Source organism: Schistocerca americana, unplaced genomic scaffold (assembly GCF_021461395.2).
Source record: "Schistocerca americana isolate TAMUIC-IGC-003095 unplaced genomic scaffold, iqSchAmer2.1 HiC_scaffold_33, whole genome shotgun sequence".
In the NCBI taxonomy this organism is placed as follows: domain Eukaryota; kingdom Metazoa; phylum Arthropoda; class Insecta; order Orthoptera; family Acrididae; genus Schistocerca; species Schistocerca americana.
In genome coordinates, this window is record NW_025726049.1 from 3940596 (window position 1) to 3966131 (window position 25536).

Below are 25536 nucleotides of genomic sequence, written 5' to 3' on the forward strand. Positions count from 1 at the left end.
GTGTTTTAACTGTTGTTTCAGAGATGCAATACGAAGCAAATGCAGTGAGGATGACTTGCTTGCCATGATTGGGGCAGCAGTGAGAAGAAAGAAGAAACAACATGCAGGTAAGATACATTACAGCAAATGTAACTCTATAGATAGAAAGAAAATTTCTGCTTAACAAGTCATAGCAAACATAAGAGCAAAACAGAACGAAAAACAACAGTGATAGAACCTGAGTTTTTTGTGTAAAATTGGATTTAATTTTTTATTTAGTATTCATTCTGATTAATGCCCATTGGTCAACAGTACATTTCAGCCCTAGAATTTGGTTCTGCAAGGTCCACCAGATAACCATATATGGCTGTTGTAACTCCTTTATTGGACTTCAGAAGTTTTCCAGCAACAAATCTTTTTTTTTTCTTTCTTTCTTTTTTTTTCTTTTTTTAAAAATAGCTAAAATGCAGAAAACATCATAAAGGAAACACTCACAGAAAAGCGTCAGTGTCCTTGAAACAATGGAAACTCCAGTAGGAATATCAACAATGTTGGAAAAGACAGATTACTACTTACTGATGAAGGCTGTGGCTGAAAGCTTTGTGTAAGTTTCTTTTAATTCTGCCCATCTGCAGCCTAAGGTATCTTCTTTATGGTAAGTAACAGTCTGTCTTTTCCTTCATTCTTCATTAGTGTTCTTTGTTTTTATTGCTGTTTAGCAAGCATCGTGTGGTACATAAGGGATGTGAATAGCGTCAGATGTTGAATCATCACTCTGGAGGATATGAAGGTGCTGCATATTGGTGTGAGACAGCATTATCTGATGAGAGTTTGAAAGAAACCTCATTGTGGATGTCCATTTGGTCGCCTGGTTAAACCTTGCAACATCTGTATTTTTGGAGTATTTGGATCTGACAGTGGCCTGATGTTGGAAAGTAAGGGCATACTCATCATCAATCTTCCAGTTGACTACATCAGACCGCTACAAGGGAGCATCACTGTGTAGTGTACTGAGTACATTGTAATCTGTTCATGTCTGTGACTGCCATCTGAGAACAAGTACAGTAAACTCTCGTGCAGCTACACTTTTGGCTAGCTAGATTGACGCTTGACAAGTTTCAATTTGCATGCACCTGGAGCCAAGCATTTGCTAGTGTTTTTTGGCAATCTACTGCTAATCAGTGCACTGGTGCGTGTCAAAAGTCCAAGTATCATCAATTCGTGCGTGTGTTGGTTGAAGCTCTAGTGTGTTTCTTATTCGTATGCCACTGCCATCTATTGGAACTCCTTGGAAGTACAGTACATACAGTATTGTTCTATGCAGCGCAACGTAGCCCTGTCGAAACCGACAATTAGAGTGCGCCGCCTAACACTTTCCACTTGTTGTCGGTACACCAAAGCTGAGTGTTTAACAGTGAACGTACAACACCCTGTTGTGTTGCCACGTGGGCTTGGGTAGAACAGAGGAAATGGCATAGATGTATCGAATGCTTTCATTTGATGGCTGCCACAGCCTGGTTTCAAAAATCAAAAGTTTGTCTAGTGCATCTCGAGTGTTGTCAAGTTTTGCATCTGTGTGTTTCTGATTTGAGGTTTTGTGCTCCCACTATGTGCCTTAAAGTGTCCAGAGATAAAAGGGGCCAAAAACCATAAAGGACTCAGTCGAGTGTCTGTAAAAAGAACACTGAACGTGACTACGGGCACAAAACATAAAACGAATGTGATCTTGTTGGAAAAAGAGCTTCACACTTTGCAGAGAATTGATGCTGGTGAGCCACCCACAAAAGTTGCTGCAGAGTAGGAGTACAATTACTGATCGGAAGACAAATCGATCAGGAATTGAAAAATTTTGTTCCATCCAAGCATTGGGCAGCGCAGTGAAATCTTGAAAAACAATGAGAAAAGGTGCACATCCTCAGTTAGAAGAGGCATTATTTTTGTGGCACGAATAAATAAGAGCCAAAGATGTGTCAGTTACACGTCCTCTACTTTGTCAAAATGAGCTGATGAGCTGATTGAAGGAAAGAAGCAAGAATTCCTCGGAAGTAATGGCCGGCAGGATTGTTTCAAGAAGCGGCATGGCATTCATGAAATTGCCATCAGTGCCAAATCATTATCTGGGGATGAAGCTGCTACGCTGATTTTAAGAAGAAACTGCACACAATCATTGACAAAGGAGGTTATACTGGCAATCAACTTTACAAATGTGATGAGACTGAGTTGAATTACAAAATGCTGCCAACGAAAACCCTTGCCTCTAAAGAAGAAGAAATGGCTTCCGGGTACAAAAAAATCAAAGAAAGATTTACTGTCCTCACTTGCAGTAATGCCACTGGCAATCATAAACTGTGTCTTACTTTAATTGGCAAATCCAAAACACCAAGAGCATTTAGACACCAACCAACCAGCTTTGCCACTGAGGTACACGAATCAGTCTTAAGGCATGTATGAACAGTGCCATCTTCAGAGAGTGGTTCCAGGCAGAGTTTGTTCCAGCTGTAGTAAATTACATGGAAGGAAAAGGACTTCCTTGAAAAGCGCTACTTCTTGTGGATAATGCTCCTTATCACCCAGGTGATCTGCAAGATGGGGATATCAAAGTTGTATTTCTCCCACAAAATGTCACATCTCTATGTCAACCGATGGACCAAGGTATTCTTGAGGCGATAGAAAAACATTACAGACGCAAGATGCTGGAATACTTAATAGGTGTGATTGATGCTGCAGATGATTTTGTGGAAGCTCTTAAAAAAATCGATGTTTTAAGTGTCATTCATTGATTGCTGAAGCTTGGAATCTAATTCCTCCAGTTCCTCTTGTTAGGTCTTGGAAAAAACTCTTAGATCGTAAGGCAACCTAAGTCGTGGGAAGGAGGAGGCAACACCGAAACTCAAGCTGACATAATTTTGGTGAATTTACTGGAGAAGCTGGTTGTAAAGACACACACTTCGAAGACATTGAAGAGTGGATGGAAAATGGCATTTTTTCATGTGACTGAGGATGAAATCGTCCAAATTGTGACCGATCATAAAGCGTTAGAAGACTATGTTTCTGATGATGAATCAGAGAAAAATATTCCTCACACATTCTGTTACGAAGTGATCCAAACTGCCCTGGAGTACATCAGCCAACAGGAGGAGACGATTTATCCTGAAATAGTTTGATTTCAATGTTGGAGATGTATTGTTGCAGCAATAGTTACTCAAGCAAAAAAACAAAAAAAAAAAAAAGACATTCGTGACTTCGTTACCAAAAAATAAACTCTAATGAAGCATCCTAGAACTTCTATGTCCATAACTTAAAAGGTTTCTTTTTTTTAATTTTCTTGAAAGTTCCTCTAGACAGACTTTTCGTTCCTTTGAGTAATCTCTAGATTTGTTTCACAATTTTGTTCAGTAGTTTATTTTTTATTCAAAAGAGCAGGTAATAAAATTAAAACTCCTGTTTTTTCCTGCTGCCAAATAAGGGAGATTTTTTTCTGTAAGAATGCAAAATAAACGAGCTTTGTTATACAGCATTTAAAAACTTTGAGTTTTCATAGTTTGGTGCCTTTTTAACATGTCAACACAATTTTTTCAGTAAAAAAGTACAGGGTTATTTGCAACCGTATCAGAAACGTTTTACATACCCTACGCACGTTTTATGATCGTATTTCGCAATATTGACACAATTTGTAGTGTTCACATGTGAAAACAGGGGGACTTTGATTTATCTGAAATTTTCGTTATCGGAACCGGCCACCGTCCTGATCATTTCGGATAAACAGGAGTTCACTGTAATAGACTCCTTGCAACATGCTGTGTCATACAGCTAGGAGCAGCCAGACTATGGCATTGCCATCCTGCGCATAGGCTGCCATTAACACTCAAGCAAATGACTGCATGCGAAGTGGTGCCATGATCGAGAAGTATGGACTGCTAATGAATGGTGTCACATTATGTTCACTAATGAGTCCCAGTCCTGCACTGCTCCAAATGACTATCGTGGAGAAGTTTGACAGTGACCCGGGGAGATTGGGAGAGGTCCCATTATTCCACATTTTTGGGGGGGGGGGGGGGTCACAAAGGAGTCCCATGGTGTGGGGAGCCATTGGGTATGACTTCAAGTCACGGCTTGTAATGGCCGAGGGAACTCTGATGGTACAGCAGTGTGTAATAGTATTGTGGTGCTATTTTTCAACAGGCCAGTGCTTGTCCACATGTAGTATGTGTCTCTTTAAATTGTCTGTGCGATGTTGATATACTCCTGTGGCCAGCAAAATCCCCATATCTGTCCCCGATAGAACATTATGGGACCAACATGGACGTCAACTCCGTCCCACTGCCTGTATCCATGATTGCAATGTCCAGTTACAACAGTTGTGGATCACCTTTCTCAGGAGGGTATGCAGCAGCTTTACGACATCCTCCCGCACTGTCCAGGCCAGACAGGGTGCATTGCTGTATTGATAAGTGGGCTCAAACTGATAAGTTCTGTGTAAATTTGACTCTGTTTTGTTATCACTGAAATAACATCACATATCCTCTAAATTCGCTATGTTTCAATTTGTTTTCTCCCCACCTTCTGAGTGTCTCACTTTTTTTCAAGCAGTGTAATTTAAGACAGACATAAGAATATGAAAATGGGATGGCATATCACATTGCTATTCAACTATGCCCCTAAGAAAATGGTAAGGTAATGGAGAAGAGCAGGTACACTATTACACTGACTAGAACGTAAACTTAAAGATAGAATTATATTGTGTAACCTATACCGATGACATAATACTAATTGACAAAAACATTACTGATGTGCTAAAGCAATTTGAAATATTAAGGGAGCAAGCTAGGAAAATTGGACTACTGATTTCACCTGGAGAAAAAATTCTTGGCTGATACCAAAATGGCACTAGTTGAACTTATATAGGCAACAACATAGTATTTGGTGTTAAAGAGTTTAAATAATTAGGTGAAAAAGACCACTGAACATCATAATGAAAAGAAGGCCATAGAATACAGACTTCAGAAAATACAAACTGTCTCTCAGTTAACTAAAAGTATTTTTCCTGGAACTTTAAAATCTAACATTGTACAACAGTGATCAAATTAGAATTTCTTTATGCATGAGAGAGACTCTTTGTCCAACACAAGACATGAAAACAGCAAACTGAATTAGAAGAATGTAAAATTGTAGTAAAAATCTTAGGCCCAAGAATAAAAGATGGAACACATCACACAGAACCCAGCGTGAAATCTCCATCAAATTCCTAAAAACTCTTGTTACAATGTGTCTCCAAAGAATCCAACTTGTGGGACATACAGAAAGAATGTGTCCAAACAGGCAGCTCATTGGATTCCCACATACTTGAAAAATAAGATCCAACTGATGAAAACAAACAGGAAGAGACCTTAAGAAATTGGAATCACTACATTTACAGTATTCTGATGTAGTGATGAGTCACACAGAGTGCAGTTTCACAGTAGCTTGATCGATGCTTGTACTTGTGTATGTAGTATATGCAAGTGTGTACAGCGTCTATTCTGGTGTACTCACAATATGCTAATTTAGTGGCCGAGCAGTAAACCGGATCCCTACTCGGTTCCAGTGTGCTGTGCTAATTATTCTTCTTCACTTGACATTTATGCTTGGAGCTGCAAGAGAGGTCATTTTGCAGATAGTGCCACAAAAACAACAAATTCTCAGATATCAGTTTAACTTACACGCTTCAACATCATAGACAACATTTCACATTAATATGTTGCAGAACACTAGATTAGTGTTAAAATTGCCAGAGTAAACATTGTTCTCCATGTGACAGATTGTCACCCGACGTCCAAAATCGATAAATTTTATATCTCTGCACAGAGAAGCAGCTGGTTGGTCATTGTCATGTGTGGTGCTAATCAATGGGTCGAGCTCGTTGCTGGCACAGCGCCACCACAGAGTAAGTGGCCCCTCATCCCAGCAGGTGGCGATGTTTTAACACCCGTATAGCTCCCCAGACTTACCACGTCTGTGGATAACTCCGTCTCTGCACAGAACTTCCCACATTTCCCACACAGTGGGCCATAGTGTCTTTTACACACAATAAATCTTCAAACTTATTTCATTGGCTAAGTTAAATTTCGAGTGTGACATGCTATTTAGTAAAAAATAGCAAACGGTAGACATGGATGTTATTGTGACTCTTTCCTAAGGCAACATTTGTGTATTACACTTGTAGAAGTGCACTGCAAAATAAAACAGTAGACCGTAAGTTCAAACAATGGAAACTCCAGGTTGGAATATCAGCAGTGTAGGAAAAGATAGAGTGCTAATTACCATAAAGATGGCACGTTAAAATGCAGACAGGCACAGTTAAGACACTTACACATAAGCTTTTGGCCACAACCTTCATCAGAAAAAGAAATAGAAATACACACCATTCATTCACACAAGCAAGCACACCTCACACACACATGACCGCCAACTCCGACAGCTCAGAGCAGAATGCTAGTCTGTATGTTTGCTACACAATAAAATAATTATTCTGAGCTACAAGAAAAATGGATTCAAAGAACTAAACTGCTTGAAGAAAAAAAAGGGAAGCTCCCTGAAGCAACGTAGTTTCACGAGTGTGCATACCAGTGGTAAATTATGAGAGTCGCAACTCTCTGAAATGGATACAAAGGCCACCAGATTGCATTAGCTTTGTTTGTGTCTTGGATTGTTACCATGAATGGTAGGAGCTATAAGAGATGTGAAGAGTGTAAGATGTTGAGTGATCCCTGTGAAGGACACAGATGCCCTGTACTTCTGTGAGTCAGCATTATCAGCATGTAACAAAATTTGAAGGGGCCTAATTGTGTGTCTCCATTTGCCAGGCTGATTGAATTATGCAATATGCAGATTTGTGAGACATTCACATGTGGTAGTGGCCCCATGTTGGACTGCTTGGGAACGTAAGGGCAGCGTGCTTGTCAGCAAGCTTCCAGTTGACCGTGTCTGACGAGCCCATGGGAGAATCGCTGTAATGTACACTGAGCACATTGTAACCCTTTCACACCTGCACCTGTCATGTGATCAGCAGTGAGTCACATTCTGCAAGACCCGCGATTGCAGTTGTCAGTCAGTATGACAACGACATAGGGAGAGGGCGTGTGGGGCAGCATCGGATATGACTTCAGGTCACTCTGACAGCACAGCAGTATGTCATGAACATCCTACATCCTCATTTGCTACCTCCATGTCCAACAGAGTTACAAGAGACAGAGCAGTGAAAACATATCCAGTTGTTGACTCACAAAATGGTTTTGAGCTGTGACGCATATAGTCTTAAGTGAATCATTCATACAAAAAGAAAAGAAGAAGAAGCTAAAGTCAGAATGTGAAAAAATTGGAGAATGGAATAGATATTTGAAGACTTCACACTTGAAACTCCCAGTTTTCCTATTGTGAAAGTGCCTTTGTGACCATATGCATTTCACTGACGATAAACTTTTTTTTTTCCCCCTGGGTCTTGGCTCCATATTTTTTCATCCAGTTGAGTCAGAATACTTGCATAGTATTTGTGAGGTATTGTTTCAGTCTTGCAAGCTAATCTAAAATACAAATCCCTTTTGCATCCTAGAAAACAATGACCACTCTTTCTCTCTGATGAAGTCACCTTGGCTATTTTTGTGCAACTGCTGTTTCATTTCGGTCATCTCTCATCCACGGGAACAGATTGGTGCATAGAATCAGTTGTGTGTCAGATTGTCCCAAATTGTTTTTCACATTAGGTTGTAGTGAGGCTTCAACAGATATGCCACTCACTTTCTGGTGCAGCCACGGCATCAACTGTTTTGCACATCTTTTTAATTACTGATCTTGCAATATCACACTGTGTTCTTTCTCAGCATTTTCATATTTGATTGTAATTCTAGGAAATTGTTCATGAGTCATCTTACAGACATATGCCACATATGAATTCAGCCACCCATTCCTTAACTGTTGACTATGAAGGAACTCCCCTCATGAACCATGGACCTTACCGTTGGTGGGGAGGCTTGTGTGCCTCAGCGATACAGATGGCCGTACCGTAGGTGCAACCACAATGGAGGGGTATCCGTTGAGAGGCCAGACAAACATGTGGTTCCTGAAGAGGGGCAGCAGCCTTTTCAGTAGTTGCAGGGGCAACAGTCTGGATGATTGACTGATCTGGCTTTGTAACATTAACCAAAATGGCCTTGCTGTGCTGGTACTGCGAACGGCTGAAAGCAAGGGGAAACTACAGCCATAATTTTTCCCGAGGACATGCAGCTCTACAACTAGACTAGAAGAAGAGATCGGTTGGTAGGACATGTTTTGAGGCATCAAGGCATCACAAATTTAGCATTGGAAGGCAGCATGGAGGGTGAAAATCGTAGAGGGAGACCAAGAGATGAATACACTAAGCAGATTCAGAAGGATGTAGGTTGCAGGAGGTACTGGGAGATGAAGAAGCTCGCACAGGATAGAGTAGCATGGAGAGCTGCATCAAACCAGTCTCAGGACTGAAGACCACAACAACAACAACATGAATGAACTGACTCCTAATAAGTAAGATGATGCCTGTAGAAAAGTACAGCAAAACAGTAATCTCAAAAAAGGACAGGGTAGACAGCACATTCTGTAGGACATATTAAAAATGATTGGTAAAAGAGACTTGGCATGTTAAATGCAGCTTTTGATTACATGATAATTGAATTGGATAGATAAACAATCTACTCGCTAAGTGGCGGCAGAACACACACATAAAAGAAGATTATAATTAGGCGAGCTTTCAGAGCCAGTAGCTCATTCTTCAGGCAGAAGGGTTGAAGTGGAAGGAAGAGGGGTGAAGGATAGGTCTAGGAAAAAGGTTAGATTTTGAGAAAGTTACCCAGAACTGCAGATCAGGGGAGACTTTCCAGATGGGATGAGAAGGAAAGACTGATTCCACATCTACATACATACTCCACTAGCCACCATATGGTGCATGGCTGAAGGTACCCTGTCTCACTACAGTAGTCTGAATAAAATTACTTGATAGTTGACATCAATCACTTGCTGCAACAATGTTGCCATATTGGCTACCAGCTACCGTTTGGTTACAGGTGACAACAAACAAGCGGCTCACTTCACAAATTATGTTAAATGTTTAACACAGAGCAATTTTTCTAGTGGCTGGTGCAAGGTATGTCAGAAATGTTGGATACTCTGTTGACTATTGATTTAAAGTGACCAGTGACTGAACTGGGGCAGACAACGCGTTTTGTATCCCTGACTGTAAACTTGTGTCCTAACCCAGCTGAGAAAATTGTGGTCAACAGTCTGCAGCAGTACTAATATCATTATCCCTTTGTTCATGGCGATTAAAGCTAACCCTTAAGGGTAAACTCAAGACAACAAAAACTCAATTTCAGGGCTGAAAGCAAATTGAAATTTCTCCGTGTCATTTGTTACCTGTAACTATCCTTAAACTAGCTGCACATGCTGCCATGTTTGAAACCAGTGAACAGTCCGTGTGGGCCCTTAGTCGTGGATTATAGATGACTGAGACAGATTCCAAATGAAGAAATAATGACAAGATGAAAAATAAGACCAAATAGAACAGTCAAAACAATGATGAAAAATGATGCAGCGAAGTATTAAAAATAAAAAAATACATTTAAACCAATTAATTGAATGAAAATAATAATCACACTCATTTGGTTAGATTTAGAATTAAAAATTTTGCTACATTGATGAGATTCAAACCTACGACATGCTACACATTAGATTAATCTGCCAACCATTGTGCTATGCCACAGCACTGCATGAAGTATTTATATATGTGAATGTAGTGACCCAGTTCCAACTATGAATTGCAACCTTAAAAATTTCAGTTTCACGCAGTATAGTGAAAAGCTTATCTAATGTAAGATGATCTCTGTGAATATGATAACTATAAGTATGATACTGAATTACACCTTGTGCTGATTTATTCAGTAGTGTTTGGTTAGTGCTATGAATGAAATATGTGTCTTTCATTAGCATTGTTAATGTGTGTTGTTTTTGGTGTAGTTATCATGTGTCATGAAATACATAATAAAAGTGTCGGGCTCATAATTCGGGATACAAATACATCAAGAAAGAATGCTGTACCAGGAATTGGAAGTGACTGGACAATTTTGGTGGAGTTTGGCAACAGCAGACAGTTCAAGTGTGACGCTGACAACTCTTATTGGCGTTTGAAGTGCCAACTATCAAGTAATTTTAATTCGACTGTAGTCAGTTCCTTTCCCGTTCCATCTGCCAATCGAGTGGGGAAAAAGTGAATGTCTATATGCCTCTCTATGAGTCCTAATTTGTCATCTCTTATCTTCGTGGTCCCTATGCGTAATGTATGTTGGTGCAAGCAGAATTGTTCTGCAGTCAGCACAGTGTTCCTCAAAATCCCTCCAGGGATTCCCATTTGAGTTCCAGAAACATCTCCATAATACTTGTATGTTGTTGTTTCAACCTACTGTTAACAAATCTAGTATCCTGCCTCTGAAATACCTCAATGTCTGCTTTAATTTGACCCCTTGTGGATCCCAGACACTCAAACTGTACTCAAGAAGAGATCACACTAGCACCCTATATGTGATGTCCATCACAGCTGAGCCACACTAGTAAAATCCACCCAACAAACGAAAGATGATTATTCACCTTCCCTACCATGACCCTCACAAGTTTGTTCCATTTCATATCACATTGCAAAGTTATGTCCAGATATTGAAACAATATGACTTCTTCATTCATGACACTACTAATGCAGGATTCTGGCATTATGGATTTGTTTTTCCAACTCATTTGCAGTAACTTATACTTTTCTACATTTAGGGTTAGCTGTCATTTATTGCACCAACTGGGAACTTTGTCCAAGTCATCTTTTATCCTCCTAAATCACTCAACAATGACACCTTCCATACACCACATCATCATCAGCAAACAACCATAGATTACTGTCCACTTTGTCCATCAGATCAGTTATGCACATAGAAAATATGAGTAATAGCGCTCCTAGCACACATCCCTGGAACGATCCTAATGATACCCTAGTCACTGATGGACACTCACCGTCGGGATAATGTAGTGGGTCCTATTACTTCAGAAGTCTTTGAGCCACTCACATGTCTGGGAACCTATTCCATGTGCTTGTACCTTTGTTAAAAGTCTGCAGTGAGGCACTATGTCAAATGCTTCTCAGAAATCAAGAAATATGGAATCTGGGTTTGTGAATTTTGTGATGGCAAAGTTAGAGGAGCAATGCATCTGCATTAAATTTTGCGTGAAACTCAAGAAAACCTTTACAGAGACACACCAAATGATGCAGGGAGCCTATAGCGATGAGTGCTTAAGCCATACTCGGTGTTACGTATTATTCACACGTTTTAAAAATGGCTTTACAAAAGTCAAAAATGATCCTTGTTCAGGACGCTCTTAGATGTCCCCTGATGATGCTTGTGTCAGGAACGTCAACGAAATTGTGTGTGCCAGTCGAAGATTCACTGTCCGAGAGATTGTAGAAGAATGTAACATTTCAATTGGATCATGTTTTGAAATGACACAGCATCTTGGAATGCATTGTGTTGCCGCCAAGTTCATTCCACGGCTCATGAGTCAAAACCATAAAAACTTTTTGGATCTCACAAAAGAGAATGAGATGTTCCATGTGAGAATAGTATGACCCCTGCAGACTTCTTTTTATTTCCAAAGTTGAAAAGGATGAAGTTTTGCAATGGTAGATGAGATAAAAGAAAATTCGCAGACAGCACTTTATGCGACCCAGCAAGAGGTGTGTCAAGACTGCTCCTGGAAGTGGAAATGATATTGGGAGCAGTGTATCAATTGTGGAGGAGAGTATTTCGAAGGAGACAATCCATAGTAACTAAAAGATAAGCATAGAAAATTTTGTGGACAAAGTTCTGGAATTTTTTGAACAGACGTCGTATGACAAAAGAGCATGCTGAGTTGCCCATGAGTGATGCTTTGTACTGATTTGTGGACATAAACTTATTGGTCACTATGAAACTGATTAGATTCAAACCCAGAATATGTACAAGAATTCTGCAGCAAACTGATGTTACGGATTGGTCTGTAATTTCGTAGGTCTGTTCTTTCGCCCTTCGTATTTACAGGAGACGCCTCTGTATTTTTTTCCCCAGTTGCTTAGGTCTTTCTGCTGGGTGAGAGATTCACAATAAATACAAGCTAAGTAAGGGTCTAGTGCCATATAGCACTCTTTGTAAAACCAAATTGAGATTCCATCTGCAACTGGCGACTTATTTGTTTTTAATTATTTCAGGTGTCAGGGATGCTTACGAGGGTGGTTTGAAAAGTTCTTGAAACAGAATAGAAAAAAAGTACTTATGTCACTGAAACTTTTTTGTTTTTCAATGTACCCTGCTTGTAGATTAATTCACTTGGTCCAGCAGTGTTCCAATACCTTGATCCCATCTCGACAATGATTTTCCTCCAGGCCTACAAAATAGTTGTCAACTCAGGCTACCAATTCTTCATTTAAGTGAATCTTCATCCACAAAGAAAAATTTTCAGTTTAGGGAAGAGGCACGTGTGGCAACAATTCATACCTTAGTTTGTGTAATTTTACCATGGCGATGGCACACGCGTGTGAGCGTGCATTGGCTTGATGCTAGATGACTTTCTTCCTTATTAAACCTGGCCTTTTTCGCATACCTTTTGTTATAATTTGTCCAGAAGGTTAGCATAGTATTCTCCAGTAATTGTTTGCCCAGTGGGGAGACAATGTACAAACAGAATCCCCTTCTCATCCCAGAACACTGATGCCATGATCTTCCCCGCTGAAGGAATTTGGTGGCGCATCCCAGAACACTGACGCCAAGTCCTTCCCCGCTGAAGGAGTTTGGCGGCGGAGATTCAGCATGTTTCCACTGCTTTGATTGTTGCTTTGTCTCTGGGGTATAGTAGTAAAACAAAGTTTCTTCGTGGTCACAAACCAGCACAAGAGATCTTGTTTGTTTCTCCTAAAACAGGCCAAACATTGTTGTGATATGTCCATTCTCATGCGTTTTTGACCCAGCGTCAAGAGTCGCGGCACCCATCTTGTGAATACCTTTCAGATACATCTGGCAAGCGTGAGCAATTTCATGCCCTCTAAATTGGTGATCCTCCTTGATCATTATGCGCACTTTTGCAATGATTTCTAGAGTAGTGACACATCTTGGCTGACCTATTCATGGATGATCATCATCTAAGCTCTCCTGACCAAATTTAAATTCATTTATCCACTTGGCAACAGTTGAAGACAAAGGAGCAGAGTCCCCTGGTGTATTCTGGAAATCGGCATGAATGTCCTTCGCTTTCATACCTTTCTTTATGAAGTTCTTAATTACTGCTTGAATCTCGACCCCCCCCCCCCCCCTGTACCGTCCCGTCATTGCAGATCACTACACAGGAACAACAACAGAGCCGTGTCACTGCCACAGCTCTCTTCCAAGAGCACTGACATGGCATGTGTTTACAGGCAACAGTCCAACGAATATCATGTGAACAACTTGTGCTAGCGCTGGCCTCTTGTGGTGATTGTTGTTAGGTGTCTTTGTGCTATTGTCAAATGACGGTATGTTTATATGATTCTCTTGCATGAATGTTTTCTTGAATGCAAAATTTAAAACATTTATCTCCTACTGCCACACCAGACTGGTCAAGTGACTTGATGGAAAACTTTGACTCACTTAGTGATTTTACATAGGACAATAATTTCCCCTGCTTCTCAGCCAGATCTTTTGCTGAGGTATGACAGTGGTAGTAACCTTTCCTTGTTGGCATTTGGCATTCTCTTTTGAACTAAGAGTGCAGTAGCTTTTCCTTCCTCAGTATTTTCTGAATTTCATTGTTAAACCACAGTGGCTCTTTTGCATCCATAATTCGTTTACTAGGTACAGACTTGTTGAGAGTGCAATTCACGATCTATTTAAGCTTTGACCATAATCTCTCTATGTCCATCTTAATGGAACTAAGTGATGTCAGTTCTGTCTAAGTGAGATGCTAACATCTGCTTATCTGCTCTTTCTGGCATGAACATTTTCCTAGCCTTCTTGACTGATTTATTAATTTTTGTAATCTTAGTTGTTATGATGTTATCATGATTATTAATCCCCATCTCTATGCTGAAGCCATTGATGATATCTGGGCTGTTTGTAACTACAAGGTCTAAGATATTTCCATTGCATGTGGCATGCCAAACTAGGTGCTCAAGACAATTTTCGAAAACCACATTCAAAAGTGCTTCACAAGATTGACTGCACCCCCTGAAATAAAACCATAGGCTACCATCTATACTCAGTAGGCTAAATTAACCTCCAACTAGCATTGCATGATCTAGGTATTTACGTGCTACTGTCTGTAGACTTTCTTTGAATGGCTCCAAAACTGTCATAGCAGAACTGGGTGGATGATTAAAACATCCATTAATTAACGTGATTTCACATAGACTTGTTATAGGCAACCAGGTAACTTCAGTGTCACAATCAGCTTTGACCTCAATAGAGACAATGGACACTCCCTCTCCTACAGTGTCTAACCTGCCTTTCCGATATATATTCCATTAATCACTAAATATGTGAGAGCTTTCTACTCTGGGTTTCAGCCAGCTCTCAGTCTCTGAGAATAATTTGAGTGGGAAACTTTCCTGGATGGCAGTAAATTCGGAAACTGTGTTACAAGTACTTTGACAACTGATAAAATTTTGACAATCTACACTGGAGTGAATTCAAAAGATAAACCTCAACCAACATTGAATGTATCTTGGTGATAAAGAGCCAAAATAAATAAATTGATGATTTTATTCCATTTCATCTGATTGAATGAAACACACACAGCATAACTACTCAGAAAACAACTATAGTGCGGATTACATTTACTATCATACATGTAGCACTCTGAGAACATTTCACCTTGTCATAGTAGTCCTGTGTTTTGGAACTAGGCGGTGCTTCATTTCACAAAGCGAAAGGAATAGCTTGTGTAAAAAAAAAAGAAGAGGAAATAGTGGTTGCTGGTGTTTTTAACACTATCATTCAATTTAGTTCCTACTGTGAACTTTGCAGCTAGGATATGTAAATGCTCTGAGACTGCTATTGATAATATCTTTATGAACAAATCTAGGGGAAAAAAGTCATATCACAAAACCAATAGTAAATGGACTATCTGATCACGACGTGCAGCATCCTGTGTTAAATGTTGAAACTTGTCAGGATAAAAAAATATTAAATCTGAGTACAGGAGGATAATAAATAAGCCAGAAATTGAGGAATTCAGGAAATTGCTCAAAGACATGAACTGGAGAGATGTTTACCTGACTCAAATGGAAAATACAAAGCATTTATTAATAAAGTTACCTCCTCTTTTGAAAATTGTTTTCCCCTAAAGGTAACTCAGATCACACAGAAGTCAAAAGATAAACCATGGATTACACAAGGAATAAAGATATCATGTGGGGCAAAAAGGAGACTGTATCTACTATCTAGGAACATTTCTGATATTAGAATTGTAATGCATTGCAAAGAATACTGCAAAATATTGAATCAAGTAATCCAGAAATCGAAGTAACTTTATTAAGAGAAAAAGATGATTGTATCTGGCAACAAAATAAGAATTGTATGGGATATAGTGAAGACAGAGAGAAGTGGGGCCAAAAAGGAAGTGGAACAGATAGCTCTAAAAGTAAATGAGACTTTGGTAACAAGTGCATGTAGTGCTGTAAATCTCTTAAGCAAGACTTAATTTTTGTTACTGACGGCTCGGGGTTATCAGGTTCGGTGAATGGTGCAATGGAGTATCTGGGACCAGTCTTTGAAGAACATCGTGTAGAACTTATTCGAGGAACTTTGAATTCCAACCATTGCTTCTCAGTATACTTACTCCTCAATGAAATTTGATGCAAGTTATATATCTATATTTCCAACAAATAGCTCAATACATATTATCAATACTAGGAATAAGAACAATCTACATAAAGACCTAAAATCACTTATGTTGGTCCAAAAGGGGGCCCAATATTCAGGAACACACATTTTCAATAAATTACCAGCAACCATTAAAAACTTGGTTTCAGATAAAGCACAGTTTAAACAGAGTTTGAATGACTTTTTGATAGGCAATGCCTTCTACTCTACAGATGAATTTCCTAACAGAGACTGTTAGGCCAGCGTAAGTAAAAATATGTTAGATTTAAGTTTTGACAGTACTTGGTTGCAACAGTCAATATTAGGTATTTTGTGTATGCTAAATTTATTAATAGTGCATAACATAAATTTATTAATAGTGCATAACAATGTTTCCCCCCCCCCCCCCCCCCCCCCCCCCCCCCCCCCATGAACCATGGACCTTGCCGTTGGTGGGGAGGCTTGCGTGCCTCAGCGATACAGATAGCCGTACCGTAGGTGCAACCACAATGGAGGGGTATCTGTTGAGAGGCCAGACAAACGTGTGGTTCCTGAAGAGGGGCAGCAGCCTTTTCAGTAGTTGCAAGGGCAACAGTCTGGATGATTGACTGATCTGGCCTTGTAACAATAACCAAAACGGCCTTGCTGTGCTGGTACTGCGAACGGCTGAAAGCAAGGGGAAACTACAGCTGTAATTTTTCCCGAGGGCATGCAGCTTTACTGTATGATTACATGATGATGGCGTCCTCTTGGGTAAAATATTCCGGAGGTAAAATAGTCCCCCATTCGGATCTCCGGGCGGGGACTACGCAAGAGGATGTCGTTATCAGGAGAAAGAAAACTGGTGTTCTACGGATCGGAGCGTGGAATGTCAGATCCCTTAATCGGGCAGGTAGGTTAGAAAATTTAAAAAGGGAAATGGATAGGTTGAAGTTAGATATAGTGGGAATTAGTGAAGTTCGGTGGCAGGAGGAACAAGACTTCTGGTCAGGTGACTACAGGGTTCTAAACACAAAATCAAATAGGGGTAATGCAGGAGTAGGTTTAATAATGAATAGGATAATAGGAATGCGGGTAAGCTACTACAAACAGCTTAGTGAACGCATTATTGTGGCCAAGATAGATACGAAGCCCACGCCTACTACAGTAGTACAAGTTTATATGCCAACTAGCTCTGCAGATGACGAAGAAACTGAAGAAATGTATGATGAAATAAAAGAAATTATTCAGATTGTGAAGGGAGACGAAAATTTAATAGTCATGGGTGACTGGAATTCGAGTGTAGGAAAAGGGAGAGAAGGAAACATAGTAGGTGAATATGGACTGGGGGACAGAAATGAAAGAGGAAGCCGCCTGGTCGAATTTTGCACAGAGCACAACATAATCATAACTAACACTTGGTTTAAGAATCATGAAAGAAGGTTGTATACATGGAAGAACCCTGGCGATACTAAAAGGTATCAGATAGATTATATAATGGTAAGACAGAGATTTAGGAACCAGGTTTTAAATTGTAAGACATTTCCAGGGGCAGATGTGGACTCTGACCACAATCTATTGGTTATGGCCTGTAGATTAAAACTGAAGAAACTGCAAAAAGGTGGGAATTTAAGGAGATGGGACCTGGATAAACTAAAAGAACCAGAGGTTGTACAGAGATTCAGGGAGAGCATAAGGGAGCAATTGACAGGAATGGGCGAAATAAATACAGTAGAAGAAGAATGGGTAGCTTTGAGGGATGAAGTAGTGAAGGCAGCAGAGGATCAAGTAGGTAAAAAGACGAGAGCTAGTAGAAATCCTTGGGTAACAGAAGAAATATTGAATTTAATTGATGAAAGGAGAAAATATAAAAATGCAGTAAGTGAAACAGGCAAAAAGGAATACAAACGTCTCAAAAATGAGATCGACAGGAAGTGCAAAATGGCTAAGCAGGGATGGCTAGAGGACAAATGTAAAGATGTAGAGGCCTATCTCACTAGGGGTAAGATAGATACCGCCTACAGGAAAATTAAAGAGACCTTTGGAGATAAGAGAACGACTTGTATGAATATCAAGACCTCAGATGGAAACCCAGTTCTAAGCAAAGAAGGGAAAGCAGAAAGGTGGAAGGAGTATATAGAGGGTCTATACAAGGGTGATGTACTTGAGGACAATATTATGGAAATGGAAGAGGATGTAGATGAAGATGAAATGGGAGATATGATACTACGTGAAGAGTTTGACAGAGCACTGAAAGACCTGAGTCGAAACAAGGCCCCCGGAGTAGACAATATTCCATTGGAACTACTGACGGCCATGGGAGAGCCAGTCCTGACAAAACTCTACCATCTGGTGAGCAAGATGTATGAAACAGGCGAAATACCCTCAGACTTCAAGAAGAATATAATAATTCCAATCCCAAAGAAAGCAGGTGTTGACAGATGTGAAAATTACCGAACTATCAGCTTAATAAGTCACAGCTGCAAAATACTAACACGAATTCTTTACAGACAAATGGAAAAACTAGTAGAAGCCAACCTCGGGGAAGATCAGTTTGGATTCCGTAGAAACACTGGAACACGTGAGGCAATACTGACCTTACGACTTATCTTAGAAGAAAGATTAAGGAAAGGCAAACCTATGTTTCTAGCATTTGTAGACTTAGAGAAAGCTTTTGACAATGTTGACTGGAATACTCTCTTTCAAATTCTAAAGGTGTCAGGGGTAAAATACAGGGAGCGAAAGGCTATTTACAATTTGTACAGAAACCAGATGGCAGTTATAAGAGTCAAGGGACATGAAAGGGAAGCAGTGGTTGGGAAGGGAGTAAGACAGGGTTGTAGCCTCTCCCCGATGTTGTTCAATCTGTATATTGAGCAAGCAGTAAAGGAAACAAAAGAAAAATTCGGGGTAGGTATTAAAATTCATGGAGAAGAAATAAAAACTTTGAGGTTCGCCGATGACATTGTAATTCTGTCAGAGACAGCAAAGGACTTGGAAGAGCAGTTGAATGGAATGGACAGTGTCTTGAAAGGAGGATATAAGATGAACATCAACAAAAGCAAAACAAGGATAATGGAATGTAGTCTAATTAAGTCGGGTGATGCTGAGGGAATTAGATTAGGAAATGAGGCACTTAAAGTAGTAAAGGAGTTTTGCTATTTGGGGAGCAAAATAACTGATGATGGTCGAAGTAGAGAGGATATAAAATGTAGGCTGGCAATGGCAAGGAAAGCGTTTCTGAAGAAGAGAAATTTGTTAACATCCAGTATAGATTTAAGTGTCAGGAAGTCATTTCTGAAAGTATTCGTATGGAGTGTAGCCATGTATGGAAGTGAAACATGGATGATAAATAGTTTGGACAAGAAGAGAATAGAAGCTTTTGAAATGTGGTGCTACAGAAGAATGCTGAAGATTAGATGGGTAGATCACATAACTAATGAGGAAGTATTGAATAGGATTGGGGAGAAGAGAAGTTTGTGGCACAACTTGACCAGAAGAAGGGATCGGTTGGTAGGACATGTTCTGAGGCATCAAGGGATCACCAATTTAGTATTGGAGGGCAGCGTGGAGGGTAAAAATCGTAGAGGGAGACCAAGAGATGAATACACTAAGCAGATTCAGAAGGATGTAGGTTGCAGTAGGTACTGGGAGATGAAAAAGCTTGCACAGGATAGAGTAGCATGGAGAGCTGCATCAAACCAGTCTCAGGACTGAAGACCACAACAACAACAACAACAACAACAACAATATTTCATTCTGACAGCGTATTAATTCTGTAAATATTAGCTTCTCCAGTTTACTGTATTGTATTCACCTATTTTGACAATCTCGTGACAAATGATCAGGGTAGTATTCATTATATTAAAATGTTTTGTGTTATACATTCTGACATGTTCCACACCCTTGAGAATCATCTCATTTTTTCGGTGTATGTAACGAAAACTGAATCAAATCAAATGCAATCACCATCTCTCATCATGTAATAACTTCACTTCTTCTTCTTCCCTTGTCGTCTCCTGTTTTTCCAGTACTCATCCATCTCCTCCTCATGTTTTTCCCCCTTTATTCTATTCGTGTTGTTCTCAATCCCCTATTTCTTCTGCATCGAAAGCCTTTTATTTTTATTTTTTTTTTTTTTTATCGAGGTGAGTCTTTATGGACTGCGTGGTAACAACCGACTTCACTGTAGTGTCCAGGTCTTGTTCTTGCTCCAGCTTTGACTTCCTGCCAGTATCTTCTGAGCCCCTCCAAGAAGTACCTTTTTATGCCCTTCAGATAAGGGTCCTCACTGTCTTTCGGATGTTGATGCCATGTTAAAACCTTGGTAGTTGGTCACCAATCTTCTAAATTTGTTCCTTTCAGGAATTTCTCTCTGAGATACCAATCTGCTTAAGATCTTTTTCACATTCTTTGAACCATCTCGGCCTCGTTTTCTTAGATGGGATGAAACTCTGTATTCTTTTTGATAGTCGATCACCGTCCATTTTCATGAGATGACCATAAAATAACAATCATTTCTTTGTAATGGATGCTGTGATAGGTTCTGTCTTGCTGCACGATTCCTCATTTGCTCTCATTCGCCATTGTCCATCGACCCATCTATTACCTTAGGATTTTCCTTAATATCCTACACTCACGCTTTTCCAGCCGCTCAGCTTGACCTTGTCTATTCGTGGTCAAAGTTTTGGATGCTTATAAGCCCTCAGGTTTTACAACTGTATTATAATGTTGGAACTTGGCCCACATACTCATAGACTTTTTGTTATAAGTATTCTTTGTCAGTTGGTATGCTTGGTCTAACTTCCTCATCCTGGCAATTGCTTCTTCTTTTAATCCATTCTCCTGGTGGATGACTTCACCGAGATACCTGAAATTCTTAACTCATCCGATTTTTTCCCAGGTTGGTTATCATCCATTCAGGTCCATCACAGATGTTCGTCATATATTTTGTCTTTTGAATAGAGATCTGGAGTCTAACTTTTTTCAGCAATTTCTGACAGCCTATTTATCTTGTTGACTGCTGACTCTATGTTGTTAGCAAAAATGGCCAGGTCAGCCGCAAAATCTAAGCAGTCAATGCACACCCCTTTGTTCTTAGGACCAAGTCTGAACCACTCTTCATTTGTTTCTTCTTGGGCTAATAACTTTCTCCACTCTCGAGTGACCTTTTCCAAGACACAATTGAAAAGGAGAGGGATAGTCCATCTCCTCGTCTTATGTCTGTTCTGATTGTAAAGGGTTTAGATACCTCACCCATAAATTTAAATTTTGACGCTGTGTTAGTAAGAGTTTGTTTGATCAGCTTTCTTGAGGTATTATCCATCCCAAACTTTTCCAAAATATTCATTAATGCCTGTCAGTCGATGGAGTCATATACTTTTTGAAAATCAACAAACATGACCACATAGTTATTTCTTCCAGTTTTTTGGACCTGATGATGTTCTTCAGGCTAAAGATCTGTTCTGCGCAAGAATCGCCCTTTCGGAAACCAGCTTGATAGTCCCCAATCAGTTGGTTACAATGACCTTCTATTCTATTCTGTATCACTTTGGAGAGAATCTTATATGGAACAGATACTAATGAGGTACCCCTATAGTTATTGACATTCTATTTATCACCTTTTTTGTGTAGACGATGGATTAAAGCTGACTGCCATTCAGTTGGTATCATCCCAGCTCTCCAGATCTCCTCAAAAAGTTGGACTAGTATATCTAGAGTTTCATTATTTGCCAGCTTCAGTAGTTCCACCACTATTGAATCCTCTCCAGCTGCCTTATTATTCTTAAAGTTGTTGATGATCTCTTTGGTCTCCTCTTTACTAGATGGAGATTAGGGGTAGTTTGTGGATTGGGGCACATGCAGGGAATCTTTCTTTCGGTTCATCACAATTAAGTAGGTTTTCAAAGTAACGAGACATGATCTTGCAGTTTTCTTTGTTGGTCAGGCCGAGTGTGGTGTGCATACTGTAAGACCTTCAGTACACACACCATCAGATTATTTGACTTGTTGCTCTAACGAAGTAAGCGAGTGTCAGCAATATGTCTCGTGGTCTTATCATGGCATGTTTATCTTCTGCCATTCGGTCAGATGATAGAAATGCCACTTGCATGCTTAGAGTAGCAGATTGACGGTGACCAACTTTAAACAGAATTTGATTAATTTTCACACACATTTACTAAAATAATAACAAATATAAAAATTACTTAACTTGGTTCTGGATGCTATTTACAATTGACAATCTGAAGTTCTTTGGGATTGGTACGTTAATCTTATTCTCACATATATCTCAGATACTTGACAAAAGTGTCTATACATTTATCTTCATGGCTATGTACAGGAATATGGTAATCTTATCAGGCGCAGACTGAATCTTGACTATGGACTGGTACAGACAATTGTAGAACTCGACGGACTGGTACAGACTAATGCAGACTGGTACAGACTAATGCAGACTCATACAGACAGGTGCAGACAAATGCAGACTGACTGATCGAAGGTCTTTACACTCGTTATAATACCTCGCACGTTCATGTATCACTGCGCGAGTGTGATGCGCGAGGAGAAAATGTTCTATGTTAGCAGCAATCTCATTGGCTGCGTTACATATTAATACGCGGATCGGCGGAAGCAGAATTTTGTCCATCTCTATGGCAGCGCCATCTCATAGTGCGGAGATGGACGAGCGCTGCGCCTGCGCTGTTTTGCTTAGCGGGGCGCACTCTAGTGGGAAATTTGTGTACGCGCTGAATATGCGGAACTATGTACACAACACTGAGCTTTCCATTTTCGTCTCTAAAACAAAAACTAGGGGCTTGGTATCCTTTCAAGTTCGATTTGAACGTCTGATAGAAGTCTCTGACATTGTTTATCTGGAAACGCTGATCGATCTATTCTAACTGCTGTTTCTCATGCAATTGCTTAGACCTTCATAGAGTTCTGGCTGCATATTTTCGAACTTCGTGGAATACATCAAAATCATCAGGACTCCTGGTAGAATTCCACTTTTTCCATGCACTTGCTGTTTAGGCCACCACCTCACCACAAACCTCATTCCACCATGTATGATTCCTCTTTTTAGCTGTCAGGATTGTAGTATTAGCTGCTTGTTGGATCATGGAGGCAATGTCTGCCCATTTATGGGATTCAACTGTCAGTTACTGGTGGCATTGTTCCAATATGTTTTGATTGATTTTGATCTTCGCAATATCATATTTATGAATTTTATTTCCGGTTTTCATGGTCTTATTGAGAGGGATGAAATTAATTTTGATCTTGGAGAGGTGATGATCCTTTTAAATTCAGTATTTTATCTGTAAAAAGGTTTCTTTCTATTATTTCTGATTGTTTGATGTTGTTTCTTTCTTATTTCTGTAATCCATGCTATCATTGAGTCCTTCTTCCAGTACTACTCATTCAGTAGAGGTCTCTAAAAAAAGATTAATCTTCTTTTAGCCATTACTTCTGATATTTTCTCAAAATTTTTGTAGATCTCCTCATTACTTCTCATTTTCCAGCCATCTGTAGCTTGTATTGCAATCATTATTTTCTAATAATGCTCCTTTGAGGAACCTCTGTTCTGTCCAGCTTATAGTTCATCATTAGGCATCCTCATCCATATAAACATCCTGGTCATACCACTGTGGGATAGTGTTTTAGTTTTGTTTTTTTAGTTGTACATTTCTTGTTGTAAATATCCTTTGTAAAACGATTTGCTCTCTCCAGTTTGCTGACTCTTGCATCTACTGTTAATTCTTCTAGTCCATTTTGTTGTACAGTTTGTCCAATATATTTAAATTTACTTACTAATGCTATTTTACATTTTTGTTTTTCTAAGAATGTTGATGCATTGTTTGAAATTGTCATCAATGTTGTTTTTTCGGCTGAAATTTTGGGACCAGCTCTCTTTGCTATTTCTTCCAAAAGATTTCTTTCAATAACTGTCTGTCAGATTTTTTGAAAGTATATCAGAATCATCTGCAGAAGCCAGGCAGTTTACCTTAATTCCATTTGTTATTCGTCCTAAAATTATTGGTTCAATTTTGTAATTTTTTTTTCTCCAAATTCCAGATACTTTCTATTTTTTCTAGAATGCAGTGTTACAGTAAAGGTGATAAACTGTCCCCTTGTCTAACACCAGTTTTTATTTCAAATGGTTGAGATACTTCTCCCATAAATTTAGCTTCAGTCATCCTATTTGCTAGTGTTTTGAGGATTATGTTTGCTTTAATACAAAATTCTTTGATGATTTTACCTATAATTTCTCTGCCTACCAAATCAAAAGTTTTCTTGAAACCAATACATGATATTATTATAGGTTTGGTGATTAGCAGTCTGTGGAGGATTATCGATTTTCTAATAAACATCTGCTCTGTACAGGGTCTTCCCTTTCTAGAGCTCCTCGAGATTCTCCCAGTTATTTGTCTAAAGTTTCTACAACTCTGTCCAGAGAATTTTTGATAATATTTTGTATACCACTGGCAGAAGTGAGGCATCTCTGCCATTGTTGACATTTTGAGTGTCCCCTTTTTTTCATAGCTGTGGATTAATGCTTTCAATAATCTCTTCAGCTTTCCAAATGTTCTCAAACAGCAGTTGTAGATCATTTGTGTGTTCTGACTATTTCAATAATTTTGCTGTAGTGGAGTCTTCATTTGTTGCTTTGAAGTTTTGGAAGATTTGATGGCTTCATGAATTTATTGCTCTGTTAGTGGAAAATCTTCCTCCAGATGTTGTGGGACTGCTATTATATATTGCTACAATGTGCTGTTATTATTGTTGTTGTTGTTGTTGTTGTTGTTTGGTTGCCTGTTCTTCAGCACTTTCTTTCTGTTTCCTTTATCTATTTGCCGCCATTTTAGCCCATTTACCGGTATTTTCAGCTTGTTCTTCACTTATTTGACCTTTTGGTGGCTCCTCTTGAAGAGATCTTATTTCTCAGCATTTAAAATTACATCATCTGCTGCTCTTTCGCAACTGAATTTCATCATGTCCATCTTCCTTGACTCAAGATCCTGAATTTTCATCCTTAATTCTTGAACAGTCTCATTTCTCTTTTTGTGTTTTCCAGATGAAGAAACTTTTGGTCCTCAAAGCTAAGATTAGTATCAGTTTTTTTATTTGTTTCTGCCTATGGCTGCTATATCTCTTTAGTTAGAATATTTTCTCTCTCTGTATTTGATTATAGTCTAAGTCTGAATATTTTTATAAGTACATTTATTGCTGTAGCAATGAGTAAAATAAATTGTATTGCACTGCCTGTAGCATGTAGCACCATTTTGACTTTTAGTCCTCTTGCTGTACAAAAAGTAGCTTTGATGATTACTTAATGCAAGTATTTTGTAAGAGCTGTGGAACGGTTAGTATCTGTTTATATTTTTCTGATTAATTCAAGCTCGTCAATGCACATCCTGTGTTAAGGAAATATTTGCACTGAATTTACTGTGTGTTAAATATAAGCAGTGGATCCATTGGGGTAGTCTGTTTGGTAGAAATATGTCAAGGTGAACAAAACAGGAGATGGTGAAGGAAGAGAGGGAAAAGAACAACATTTGCTTCTCATCAGCATTATAACTGGGTTGCAACATTCAGTGAAAATTATCTGTGACAGGAAGTTGTCATAAATACATTTTTTGAAGAAACTTTATGTTTGTATAAGCATTTATTA

The 25536-nt window shown here is 39.3% G+C and overlaps 1 protein-coding gene across 1 annotated transcript in view; it reads left to right on the forward strand.

Annotated features, from left to right (window-relative positions):
- LOC124580517 (molybdenum cofactor biosynthesis protein 1-like) overlaps nucleotides 1–25536 on the forward strand; it is a 74263-nt gene that overhangs the window by 48615 nt on the left and 112 nt on the right. The window contains exon 8 of the mRNA XM_047131264.1: nucleotides 22–107. Within this exon, the coding sequence (XP_046987220.1) occupies nucleotides 22–107 (86 nt within the window). The remainder of the gene's footprint in view (nucleotides 1–21; nucleotides 108–25536) is intronic.